Raw genomic sequence first — 13,223 nt, forward strand, 5'->3', positions numbered from 1 at the left:
TAAACCCTAAATCCCCGCCTACACAAGCAAATTGTTGATAAAATTCCAAAATAGCACTTTCTTTTGACCCAATCTTTTTTTCTCCTTATCAAAAGATAAGAAAATTTCATGGTAACAAACATTATTCAAAATTTCTCTTAGATTCGAACCCATAGCCGACGATAGAACTAGAATAGATATTTTTTGTTTCCTACTCATACAGGCTCATATCCTTGATTTTCTATCAATATCTAATTCTGATCCCCCCCCCCCAATCTGATATTATGGCCCCCCCCCCCCCCCCCCCCCCCCGATATTATGGTGCTGGTATAGACAGAAATTCCGTTATGGTCCAATTCTGAACGGTAGTAAATACCAGGACTTTGCAATATTTGATTGATCACAATTCTATATATTCCATTTATTATAAAGGTTCTCAGGGAATTCATTATTAACATATTTAAAATAATGGTATAGCAGTCGGCACCATACTTCCTCTCAACTTCAGAAAACAGAGTTCACATCCCTTAAACGCTGATTGATATCTTGGCCATTGCCAGGGAGTAAACAAGGCCAAGCAATGCAAACGAGTCAAATACTTAATCTACGTCCATCAAGCATGAGCATGATGGATAACATCAAGTGATGTCTAACACCAAGGAAACAGCTGACTTCATACTAACCATGCAAAAGACATGGGAAAACCATCAAAAAAGAGAAAGGTGATCTTGCTCAGGCAGTGGTTTCAGCTGGGGGCAAAAGTATTATCTCCACATTGTCATGAACACCCTGAAGCAGAAGCTCTCCGTCATATTTGACGACTTTTCTCTTCTTTGCCGCTCGAAGGGTTCCCACCAGTGCTTCGAAGATGTTAGCACACCTGTCGTCGTTGAACAGGACCCCAAACTTTACCTGTGGCATCCCAGAGGTTGTTAATGTTTTGATTGAAGGTCAAGAAAAAGAAAAGACTTCTGTTAATATCTCCACGAGCAGTAAAAAAATTGTTCCATTCACATATTTGTAATCGTAGATGAGACTTAGATACACTATACAGTTGTTCCAACTCCATAGAATGGCAGCTTTAGATGCAAGTCGAAGCAACAGGTCATCTTGCTGGGGTACCAAATAAATTTCCTTTCCACCGAATAAATATTCTTAGAGTGAAATGTAAGCTAAAGAAGATGGTGACATTCCTATTTGTTTGGTACTTGATGAATACTGTTGAACTTTTAGATGCTTGTTCTAAGTTTCTTAGTTGAGGAATAGACTAATAGAGATAGTTCACCAAATCGACACTGATCATGAAAAGCTATGTCAGCATTCTATGAACTGTTCTTAACATGATTCTCATGTTTTGAGAAAGCTCTTAATAATTATCCTAAATTGTTTTGGATTAAACTCACGGGAATTAGATTCACCATGGGCTTTGCTTGAGACAAATTAATACTACAGTTTTAATAAGCAAATATTACAGAGGTAACCGAAATAGAAATTTAGATCAAGGTTACTCTGTTTCCATGGCCATCTCATATTCTCATTCTTAAAGAGATCAAGAAAGTGGCCTTCCTAAAACTGCAATCAAGTTTCTCCCACCACACCTGACCTCTCGCAAAGGCTGTCCCCACTTCAAGCAGAATGAGGCACATGAAGATGGCCGCCTCCTCCTTATCCCTCCACAGCTCTCTCCCTCTTCCATCTCCAATCCAGAACAAACGACGCCTCTCTGCCACCCCATCTACCATCCTTTGCAGCCCAGTAGTTCGTCTCTACCAACCATCAAGGAGCGGACACCCGTCTCCCCTGTCTCCTTCCTCCAATCACAACAATGGACTTTCTCCTCCACCACCACCTCTCCTGTATAAAAACCTCTCCTTCCCTTTAGACTAGAGCAGCAACCTTCCAACCACCATACACTGCCCCTTGTTCTTCAATAGCAAGCTGACAACTCCTCTTCCCCCTTTTCACTAGGAACCTACAAGCCCTTCTCTTGTGTGTGGTTAATCAATAGCGGGTCACACCAAGTGAGTTACATGCAACAATCACTTCTTCCCTTCGCCATTGTCTAAGCACTGCAGGCAACGAACACTCCCCTCCAATGTGATCAATCTTGCAGCTGCTTCTTTTGGAGTGTAGCGAGCTTCTGCAACTTGAATCGATTGGGAGCATCAAGGCGAGCAGGAACTCCACTCATGCATTCTTCCCTGTGAGTAGCAAGTTTCTTGCTTTGCTCCATTGAGTAGAGAATGTAAATAGTCCTTTTGGGATTAAAAAAAATCCAGCGTATTCAAATAGAATGAGGCAGCAACTTCTTTAAGTTCTTTGTTTTTTCTCTTCATGAATTCCAGCTTGATAGGCTCCACGTGAGATAGGATTGTTCTCTGCTATATGAATTTTTCTTGATAGATTTGACCAGGTTGTTTTGATGTACTTGACAAAACATTTAAGTTAGTTCATCACATGTTTCTAATGTAGACATATGTGTGCAGGGACTTATCATAATACACATGAAGCTTGAGAAACTTGTTATTTTGGTTTGTGCTCGATGACTTAAAGGTCTGTAATGAGGTGAACTCGCAGGCCAGTAGAAGGTTTCCATGGAGCAAACTTGTAGGACTCGGTGCATTTAAGGGACCATAGGCCTAACAATGGTAAACTCTAAGACAAGGAACATGAAGTGGTTTGGGTTCGATGGCTCGAAGGCCCATAAACAAGATGAACTTGAAGGCAAGACGAAGAATGACATGAAGCAAGCTTGGAGAGTATGGTGCATCTAAGGGATTGAAGGCCTAGCAAGGTGAACCCTAGGTGACTCGTAACAAGGTGAACTTGAAGGTGAGATAAAGGATAGCAGAGGAATAGGCTTAGAGAGCTTGGTGCTTTCAAGGACTGAAGACGTCAGCTCATCGACAAGATTGAAGATTTGAAGGCATGAGAGATTAAGAGATTACGTGAGTAAAAATATAAATAAAGCTTCTTGTCACAACAAATTCCTGTCACAAAAGATTGACCGTTCAATTTTAAAATTAAGATTAAATCCAGGCCGTAGATTGAATGGGTGATTGTGATGACTTGAATTTAATCTTCTATTTTAAAATCTAAAGATTCCTGTCACAAATTTGTGACAGGAATTTGTTGTGACAAATCCCAACTGTAAAAATATATGCATTTGGACAACACGATCAGGTGATGAAGTGTTTACCTAATCATTTAGAGATGATGTGTCTAGATAGGTAACAATAAGCTACCTAGTGGTTTGAGTGAAGCCTTCGATTGGGTATTGATCGGGTATTGCTTACCCTAAATTATAGTTGGTGGCTTAGTTAATACTTGGAACCTTGTGTAGGCTCATGGGAGATAAGCTAAGTGAAGGAAGGACCTTCGTCTAGATTCAGCCAATTGGAGTTGACTGGAGGTTGAATCCAGTCAAATAGATAGTTCAACCAGCTTAAGAGTTGATTGCATAGCTTAGTCGATTGGGGAGTTGACTGAACCACTAAACGCAAGGGTTCAAAAAAAATAGAATGCTTTAATTTGGGCAACAACCTACTGGATTGCATTGTAATTGACCGGAGGCATGGCAATCAACTAGAAGAATTTTCAGTTGACTACCCAAAGAGTCATTAGTTGCTCAATGACTATGTCCGTTTTATTAGTCAACTAATAAATTTTCTAGTCAACCAACGGTGCGCAAAATAGAACCATTACAGTTCGTCTGGGAAGAGGTGAGGGAAAGGGAGAGAAGGGTAAGGAAGGGGAAAGAGAATTTGAACTCTTGTTTGGGATGGAGTGAGTTAAGGAGGGGAAGGGTAGAGAAGGGTAAGCTTTCCCCTTGCATGCTCATGAATCGACATAATTCCTTACACCCCAAATCGGGATATAAGGAGGGAGAAGAAAAATTTTAAAAATATTTATTCCAATTTTATCCTTATATTAAAATATTAATTATTAAAATAACTCATTTATTAGGTTTTTGCACTATTGCTTCGCATCACATAACGCAGCCGTCACAGAATCTCATCGCTCGCACTACTCGATGTCGACCTTTGTCGTAAATTTCTCCGAAGATTCTATATAAAAATATATATAAAAATATTGATTTATCCTTTGTCATACCAAAGTGTACAGATTTTGTATTTCACATATTTATTATATGTCTACTTATTATTTCTTTAAATTTTTTTTATTTATTTAAGTCATAAATATTAATTTTTATTGGTCTCATGAGCTATATATATTTTTTTCACATGTAGATTTATTTTAAAAAGTAAGGATATTTTTGTCATTTTATATATTTAACCTTCATTCCCTTTCCTTTCTTCCCAAATAAGGTAACACATGTTACGTTAATGAACCTTCCTTTCTTCCCAAACAAGGAGAATATAAATACTTCTCTTCCCCTCCCTTTCCCTCCCTTCCCCTTCCCTCCCTTCCCCTTCCGTTAATGAACCTTCTCTTACCCCATCCAAACAAGCCATTAGAGTTATTTCTTGCAAAGTATTAGAGTGCGGACTAAATAGAGCCATTGGAGTTGCTTCTTATATAAACCTTAGAGTGCTTTGGGTTGTTAATAGATTGCACAAAGAAATCCTAAAATCTTGTTTCCCGTATTAATTTTGCCCAAGGATTCAAAGGGATTGGATAGGGTTAAAGGCTTAACTCAAGTAGGAGTGGGTCTTTGAACCATATTAAATCTATATATTAGTGTGTGTTTCTTTTGTATTTACTATTCCTACTACGTACGCTATATACTTGACACATACGAACACACATGCACTCTTGAGCAACTAATGATTTATTTATTTGTGTATTTGCAAGAAATTTCAATTTAGGTAAGCGACTATTCATCCTCCTTCTCTAGTCTGGATCAAACCAAGCTATCAATGAACTTTTATAACTTACTACCACTAAACGGCACTAACTTTCTAATTTGGATAGTGAAGTTGGCCATTAAAATGGTGTTGGTCGGTAGATGCCGAGAGAATGCAAACTAATATCAGATCGTCAAGGCTAGTGTTCAACACTATCTCCAAGATACAGCATGTGGCAACTACGTTGTTAGATGGCAAGACTGTATCCGAATCCTCCTGCAACATGTTGAGATATGTACGACGTCAAAGTAGAGAATAGCACGAAAAGTGAGTTTCGCGTTTTAAGCAGTTTGATCTCTTCAAGCACGAAACTTGATGCACCACCAACTTAGCTCTTACCTCTACTAGATCCCCCTATATAAGCTCCGGCTTTCCAAACTATCACCATGCCGAGGGATTGACGGCAGGCGTGTGAACAAGACAATGCGGGAATGAGAGATGCCATTGGTAGGTTAGCTCGGAGAGGTCGTGTATATATTTTTTTCCTTTCTCTTCTCTTAGCGGGGGAATGAGGCTAGTGCTTATAGATAGCTGCAATTCGTTTCCCAAGATACAACGACGACGTCTCGGAACCAAAACCAACGAACTTTTTCATAGGCTTTTTGGACTCTGAATGCACAAGATGAGATGAAAACTTTTTTGTAGGCTTTTTGAACTTCAAATGCACAAGATGAGATAAATTCTTCAATGATTTGATGAATCGATGATTCGATGAATTTTCCAGCATCTGGAGGAATTCAATGCTCCAGATCGCGTCACATACGATCCATCACACTTCTTTGATCAACGGTTGTCATCCGTTCACCCAGTCAGAAGTCTAATCATCTCTTACTGCCACATAGGCATTGCGTGCGTGGCAGGCCGCGGGCTCGCAAGTGTAAGCACCTGCTCGCCGTGAGAAGAGAGCACATGGGCTTTTTGTGTTAACTCCACTAACATAGCAACATTAATAAGGAAAGGAAGCTCATCGAATTTTACCGATGTGGGACTATTCTCATGCACTTCCTTCTATAGCATTAATTAATAATTAATGCTATTCTAGGTTTACTTTGACCAATTAATTTCTCATTCATCCTTAATCGGTTTTGAGCAAATTAATAGTCTAGATCTATCTACGCCAAATATAGATTTCGATTTTGAAGTCAATCTTGACTTTTATCAATTGATGGCACCCTGATTTTTCACAAAACCGTATTGGGCCTTAAGGCCCAATATCCAACAAATGGTAACTACCTTTGGAGATTATAGAGATACTAGTGAGCCTCATTAGAAACTCTAATAGATAGAGGAAGTAGCCTTTTGACCTTATTTGTCGGCATGTGCTTGGGTTGTTTTGTTAACCTTTGAGCTCTTATGCTTTTTTCTTAGATCATATGCATCATATTAGATGCAATGTGTTTCGTTCTTACTATTTGCTTAAATTACACACAATTATTGCTTAGTGCAACTACTATACCACCATTACATGCTTAGGTTGCTTAAACTTAATTATCATGCTGATGATATAACTTGTTTTTACTGCTTTTGCTGCTATTATTGCTATTAATTCATAAACAAATTATATTTTATTTGCTTATCAACCTCTCGCTAGATCATATATATAGTCTTAGGTACTCACTTTTCATAGTCTATCACACTCAACCGAACATTAGTGTGTGAGTTGTCATGCAGGATAGTACCCATGGTGTCATGCCCACAGGGTATCACAAAAATATTAAAACTAGTTCTACAAATGCTTCATGATGTTATTAACTTAACAACATCATACCTCATTTTTATTTTGCTAGCTATATTATTTCACACATTTTCTGCTATTTTTCATCTTCTTGATATTATACATGACATCCTGTTGCATTCCTACCATTTATTTTCATAGCTCATATCTTTATTGTCTTGTCTCTATATTTACTTGAGGCAAGCATTGAGGGTGTCTAACAAGTACATCAAGTTGCTCTGTGACAAGCTCTCCTACTGGACTTCTTTAGAGATGTATTCACTTCTCGGTGAGTGTAACTTGCTTGCATTTTTTATTTCCATTATTTACTAGTTCTTTTATTTATGGCTTGTCAATATTTTTAGACATCATTTACTTGTTAAATTGTGTTTATTTCACTAGCTTCTCCATGTTCAATAATTGATACTTAGCATTGAGCAGCATCGTGTGAGTTGTCACGTAGATCAACATCCAACACAGAGGATGCCAATATGTCTTGACAACAAGAAGATTTCACCTCACACATCAGGGTTAGGAGTCATTTTGGTCGTGACCTCAGGCCTTTCTTAAAGATCAATTTTTGTTCTCACTAAACAGTCCATGAAGTTTACAATAACAACCCCAACCCCAAGGTCCAACAATGACCCTCATTAGTTTTTTCTCTTAGCCATTGAGCTCGGTGTTAGGTCTTGTCTCAATATCAATGACAAAAGTTGTTTATTCAGTATCATTTAGTTAATCCGAAATTATTCAAGTTCCATATGCTGAGTCCAGCCTTCAAAAACTTCTCTAGCAGGAAAGTCCAATTTCAGCAATTGCAGAAAAAAAAACTAAAACCTAAAAAAAAGAGAGAGAAAATTCTATCTGTATAATAATTTGACAGTGCAGGAAAATCCAATTTCAGCAATTGCCTTCTATATTGAAGAACAAAATAAATTCAAAATATGCAGAAGCACGATAAATCTCGCCAAGGGCCTAGATGAAAATACAATGTACTCCGAAACACTCAACTCAAGAGAAGACAACTTTCTCCTTCGATCTTTATGCAAGATCCATCAGATTTTGGCAACACAGACAATAAACAAAAAAAAAGGTAATTGGCAAGGAAGAAGTCCACAACAAATCGATTTCAGATAATCAGATCGAAGCAACCGATGCAAGCAAAAAAGAAAACGAAAAGAAAAAGAAACTACCTTGTAGGAGCCATCGTCCTGTGGCTGACCCAGTCGTTGTATCTCTTCCTTGAGCCGCACCACTTCTTCCTCCACATTCAACGCCATTCCTCCCCTTTTCCTTCTTCAACAAATGGAGGCTTCTGAAACCTTGGCTCGTGGTCTCAATCTTCTACTCTTCTTATCGTCAGCTCCATGATCCGGATCAACTATCTGGGACGAGAGAGGAAGAACGCTGATTGATCCTTGACGGGCGCTTTCTCCAACCCCAGGATCGAAATATGGTTTCGGATCTACAATCTTGGTCAGACACCGAGCACAAAATTCTATCGTTCTATTGGTCCGCTACAAAGCGGGGAATGCTGTCTTTCTATCCATGTAAATATAATTATTATATTTTTACCCTGTACTCTTATGGATATTGTAGATTCGCCCTTTATAGAAAAAAATGCTGGGTAATGATAATAGTAAAATTATACATTTTAGAAATAACAATTAAAGTATAAAGCTAAATGTAAATTTTCCACCATCTCTGCTTGTTACATAACCAACGAACAGTTGTTCCGCGAATGGATCGGCCGATCGAACACTTGTTCCACTCCCTTCTCCCTCCCTCCCTCCCCCGACAATGGATCGGCCGATCGATCGCCATTGTCGGAGTTGAGCTGTTTAGGGTCGGCATTGCCTCCTCCGGTGCTCCCGTTTGGATTTGATTCCCCATGGACTGGTTCGCCCAAGCGAAGACGGTGCGGCTTCGCAGCCACCAGGAGAAGTACCTGGTGGCAGAGGACGACGGGGAGCACGTCACCCAGGAACGCGACGGCTCCGGCCTCTCCGCCCTGTGGGCGGTCGAGCGCGTCGACGACGCCCCCCACGCCATCCGCCTCCGCAGCTACTTGTACGGCCGGTACCTCACCGCCACCGACGAGTCCTTCCTCCTTGGCGTCACTGGCAAGAAGGTCCGCCTCACACTTCCTCCCCGCCTCGATTCCTCCCTCGAGTGGGAACCCCTCCACGAGGGCGCCCATGTCAAGCTCAAGAGCCGCTACGGCAACTACCTCCGCGGCAATGGCGGCCCCCCGCCCTGGCGCAACTCTGTCACTCACGACGTCCCCCATCGGCACCAGGACTGGATTCTGTGGGACCTCGAGATCGCTGAGCTCCTTGAGACGAAGCGGGCGTCCCCTGCATTGTCAGAGGTCGAGGTAGGTTTCCGAAGCACTAATTTTATCGCGATTGAGATCCTATTCCGCATATGCTGTTCGAAATGAGGCATCTTGATTTCGATTTGTGTATATTGACTTGCTATAGAATCGCTTGCACAAAACAATTGCCGGATTTGGCTACCCTTTGCGATCAGCAGGGTTGTTGATCAAACTGCCCTAAAATGATCTCTGTTATCTTGTTCAAATGATAAATAATGGTGTTACTCTTGGGCTAAGATGATAAAGCTCAATTACAAAAATTAATTTTATCTATTTCAAACATCTCATTGCAGGATCTTGATTATGTACATATTAATATGAATTGAGGTTACCCCAAGATCTTGGTTATTCAAGTATGCTTTCAATGTCATATCTACGCTTCAAACCTCAAGCCTTCTTTGATATTCTCGCACGACTCAACTTTGTAATAGTATATTCTATATGTGTGCACACACCATATATATTGGATTAAAAGTGCCCCCACGGGCGGGGTAATAATTATACACAACAGAATGAGGTGAGTGGTTTGTATTTGCGATAAATCAATCTGGTGTCCTGTATCGGGCCTCGTGCTCTGGCCAGTCCCGCATTCACCGTGATTTACCTCTCCACAGATGGTCGGGGGGCCGATCGTGTGGGGCCTATATGGCGGACAATAGAATGGATTAAACATAATTATTCTATATAATAATATAGAATAATTATATTCTTATCATAGTTGGGTTAATCAAATCATATCATATCCAAAATATTATGATAAGCTTTTTTTTTAAAACTTTTCCTAGATAAAGATTTGATAATTACTTATCATCACTATCAAGTATCTTGTCATGTGTACAATAGCCCCAGGGTAAGGTTGAGTTGGCTACTGTGGGGTAGATATTGCTACAATGGGTAAGGATCAAATCTCGACGAAGTCGAGAAAAATACCCTCCCATAGTGGCCAACTACAGCTTCTTGATTTACCTCCTACAGATGATCGTGAGGCCGATCGTGTGGGGCCGCTGAGGTGGTAGATTTCACCTTTTTGCTATAATGTGTACAATACATATGCCAATATTAGTCTAATATATTTTATTTTCTACTACAATTTGATAAATTATAAGAGTTATAATTTATTCAAATCTCACTGAGCCACCAAATGGACTTGATCAAACCCAATTAAATCAAACTCCAATAAATTAATTTTGACTTAGTCAACTCTTTACTTGTCAAAATAATTTATTAATCTCATTCTATTCCATTAAAAGAATGAGATTGCACTCTTAATCCAATTGGAATTACTAAAGCTTATAATCAATAAACATATCCTCTAATTGATCAATGTGAAAATCGATCTTCTATTTCTTTCCATTTTTCCAACCTTGAGGAAATCGATCTTCTATTTCTTTCAGTTTTTCCAACCTGTTCTACTTTTATCACCTTTCTTCAAATTCTCAACGGTGACACCATTCTAATTTTACTCAGTTGACCACTATATCACTTGTGAATTCCAACATGATCGAATTAAGATTGTTAATTTTCTACCATGCTAAAAGTATTTACCTTTTCAATTTTTTTGATTGATCTATGATGTGCCGGAGTTCAGTTGTCGAAGTGTATGCTGAGAACAGTGTTTATCTATCTTGCTACTTTATGGAATCAATTCACCAGGATTGATGATGCTTAATTTTCAAAATCATAGATTTTGCGTGTTCTTACATATGTGCAAAATGTCTTGGTGGTATGTACCTACTGTGTTATTTTAGTTCCCAAGTATTTCTGTTCATTTGTTTTAAATTTTGGTTCCAGCAAGCTTCTTAACTGTTTCTTTCAAGCTAACTGTTCTAGTTTGTGAGGAATTGCAAGCTTTATACAGTGGCATTGCAATCTAGTTGAAAAGAATTTGTTCACATCTGAATCTCTGAGCACATGAAGCATGTTTGCTTTGCTCGTGCAGTCGTTTTCTTCTTCTGCCACACTGCACAAGGTTGAAGACCGAAGCATCTATTATGCTGTTGCGGACGACAAGGGAAATGTGGATGATGCTGTTGAATGGCTGTCTTTCACTTTCAATGGGACAAGTGTGCCAGAGCTGACTGAGAAATTGAAAGAGGAAACTCACCTTGATGATATAATTGTTTGCACCAGGAATCCACTGAATGGTCAACTGATTCCTCTTCTTCTGCACCTGCCACCAAACAATACTACAATGCATCTTGTGGTCGTTGAAGCCAATTCAAAAGGTGAGTCTTTTGCATCACTGGATTTTCTATTCAGTTCTAGATTGCATTACTAATAATTCCTTTCATCCAAATCATTTTTTGTCAGAGATTTACTGAAATCTTGATACTGACTCAACATTCCTTCCCCTGTAATTGTTTCATCTAAATTCTGCCATTTGATAGAAATATATCCTCTTCTGTCCATTTTCAGTGGCAAAAAAGTTCAGCATGTAAAAGGAAGGATTTCAATATTGCTGGCAATGAGCACCCATTCACTGTATCTGTCCGGTTGAGCTGCTATGCATCTTTTGGTCCAGCTATTTCCCTGTTATGTTCAATTATTGAGGATTGCAAAGATGCTGGATGAGACACTGTCAATCAAATCTTGAAGGATTTCATTCTATTGTTCATTATTTTCTTGACAATCAAGATATCTATACTGACCGACCTGTTATGCATCTGGATGTGTTTCATTTTCGCTAATATCATGTGTATCATAGTCTACATGGGACCTTGTTTAAACTACTAAATAGAGATTTCTGTTCCTCTCCTGCAAGATACTTTCCTTAGTTTCTTTGGTGTTTTATATTTATGATTCCTATGATTTAACTCAAGTTGACCATTTTAACTAAGTTGAGTTGAATGAAGTTGATTTAATCCAATCAAGTGATGAAAATATGGCTTAATAATAAATGAAGTTGACTTAATCCAAGCAAGTTGATCAAAATCACGAGATGGATCCAGGGTATTTTGGCCATAGTCCTTTGACATGCAATAGTATGAACAATTGGATTGTGTTTTAAGATATTCAGCGTAATTTTCATCCTTAAGAATCAAGAATGATAGATCGTGATCAACTAAGTTTCTCATTTTATTTCTCACAGTTGATCGTGGAGCCGACCGTATGAAGCCGCTGGGACGGCGGATTCTTCGTTTTGCAGAAAAAAATCAGGATCTGTGTTCTTCACAAGGCAAGCAATGGAATCCTCCTCCTCCACTTGCATCAGAGCCGTCTTCATCGCTCTCTCCACCTCGTACTTTTCCACCTTCCAATCACAGAAACGAAAATTTAATACTTTGAAGGTTTACCTGGAGAACTGCCAAAATCCATAATTTGCGAAGCACTGCTATGCACCAACCTCTGTCCCAATGCTCACCTCCATCGACCAATCCCGGCCGCCGGAGCTGCTCCGGACGGCGGTGACCTCCAGCTCCATCTGCTTCAGGCAACGCAGAGCAGCGATCATCGAGCCGATCGGCGACGAAGGATTAGCAATGCAAACTTCGACTGAAGGGGCCTTTGGACCGGTCGCAAAATTCCTCGACGCCGCCATCTCGAGCTCCTTGTTTCGCCTCCGGAGCTTCTCCCTCGCCTTCTGCAGCTCCACCAAGTGCTCCCCTGCCTCCTGAACTATCGAAACCTTGTCTCCCTGATGAGAAATCGATCGAATCTGGAATCGATTATATCGAAAGTTAGAAAAAAGTAGAACAAAAAAAAAAAATTCGCACCTTTGTTTTAGAAGATAGAATGGAGCGGAGGTCGGCGTAGCTTTGGCTGAGGCTCTCCCTCCTCTGCCTCTCCCGCATCATGTGCCGGAATCCCCGGCTACTCTCCATCCCCGTGTCCGAGCTCCGGCGCATGTTGGTTAAGCATTCGGACGACGGCACGCTGCTGAATGCTCTGTGCTCAGCGATGGCAAATGAGGAAGAAGTTTGCAGCGCGGACAGCGGCGCCGGCGAGCTGGGGAATAATTCATTGTGACTGATGAGCGGGTCATCGAGCAGTGGAGGCGGCGACAAAGAGAAGGTCCAGTGCGTGAGATCGTCGGGATTCATGGCTGGCTTTTCTGCGTTCGCTTTGTCCCGCGAAATTTAAATTATGGTTGGGAGGAAAGGGAAGAAGAAGGTTAGGTCGTCGTCATCGTGTTCGTAGTCAAGTCTCGGGTCACGTGGGAACATAGTCAACGGGGCATTAGTTTGACAAACTTGGTCAATCTGTTCCCATTGACCCACTAATTTTGTATTGCCATGTCGGTCGTTTAATTTTTGCATGTCGTTTGACCAAATGTTTCAAAATTTTA

General features: G+C 40.2%; 3 protein-coding genes across 3 annotated transcripts; 1 reads left to right on the plus strand and 2 right to left on the minus strand.

Moving 5' to 3' along the window:
- Positions 1-453: 453 nt before the first annotated feature.
- Positions 454-8,028, minus strand: LOC141843512 (costars family protein-like). Its single transcript, XM_074731563.1, has 2 exons — positions 7,755-8,028; positions 454-891 (listed from the first exon to the last, which is right to left on the minus strand). Exons 1-2 carry the CDS (start codon positions 7,839-7,841, stop codon positions 712-714), a joined length of 267 nt encoding a protein of 88 aa, XP_074587664.1. The 5' UTR covers positions 7,842-8,028; the 3' UTR covers positions 454-711.
- Positions 8,029-8,452: 424 nt separating this feature from the next.
- Positions 8,453-11,452, plus strand: LOC141843622 (uncharacterized). The gene is made up of 3 exons (XM_074731669.1): positions 8,453-8,938; positions 10,878-11,163; positions 11,354-11,452. Exons 1-3 carry the CDS (start codon positions 8,453-8,455, stop codon positions 11,374-11,376), a joined length of 795 nt encoding a protein of 264 aa, XP_074587770.1. The 3' UTR covers positions 11,377-11,452.
- Positions 11,453-12,020: 568 nt separating this feature from the next.
- On the minus strand, positions 12,021-12,978 carry LOC141843499 (transcription factor BHLH148-like). Its single transcript, XM_074731553.1, has 3 exons — positions 12,652-12,978; positions 12,293-12,572; positions 12,021-12,202 (listed from the first exon to the last, which is right to left on the minus strand). The coding sequence occupies exons 1-3, from the start codon at positions 12,976-12,978 to the stop codon at positions 12,021-12,023; spliced, it is 789 nt and encodes a 262-aa protein (XP_074587654.1).
- Between the last annotated feature and the right edge of the window lie 245 nt (positions 12,979-13,223).

The sequence above is a fragment of the Curcuma longa genome, chromosome 12 (assembly GCF_044706935.1).
Source record: "Curcuma longa cultivar G26 ecotype Majalengka, Jawa Barat chromosome 12, ITB_CL_G26_1.1, whole genome shotgun sequence".
NCBI classification, from domain to species: domain Eukaryota; kingdom Viridiplantae; phylum Streptophyta; class Magnoliopsida; order Zingiberales; family Zingiberaceae; genus Curcuma; species Curcuma longa.

Bases quoted from the DNA above. Each gene is read 5' to 3' on its own strand.
- LOC141843499 (XM_074731553.1), bottom strand. From the start codon at position 12,978: ATGAATCCCGACGATCTCACGCACTGGACCTTCTCTTTGTCGCCGCCT. The intron at 12,573-12,651 runs GTGCGAATTTTT...ATTTCTCATCAG, and splicing joins TTCTATCTTCTAAAACAAAG to GGAGACAAGGTTTCGATAGT. The intron at 12,203-12,292 runs TTGGGACAGAGG...TAAATTTTCGTT, and splicing joins TTGGTCGATGGAGGTGAGCA to TCTGTGATTGGAAGGTGGAA.
- LOC141843512 (XM_074731563.1), bottom strand. From the start codon at position 7,841: ATGGCGTTGAATGTGGAGGAAGAAGTGGTGCGGCTCAAGGAAGAGATA. The intron at 892-7,754 runs GTAGTTTCTTTT...GGGATGCCACAG, and splicing joins AGGACGATGGCTCCTACAAG to GTAAAGTTTGGGGTCCTGTT.
- LOC141843622 (XM_074731669.1), top strand. From the start codon at position 8,453: ATGGACTGGTTCGCCCAAGCGAAGACGGTGCGGCTTCGCAGCCACCAG. The intron at 8,939-10,877 runs GTAGGTTTCCGA...TTGCTCGTGCAG, and splicing joins CTGCATTGTCAGAGGTCGAG to TCGTTTTCTTCTTCTGCCAC. The intron at 11,164-11,353 runs GTGAGTCTTTTG...GTCCATTTTCAG, and splicing joins CGTTGAAGCCAATTCAAAAG to TGGCAAAAAAGTTCAGCATG.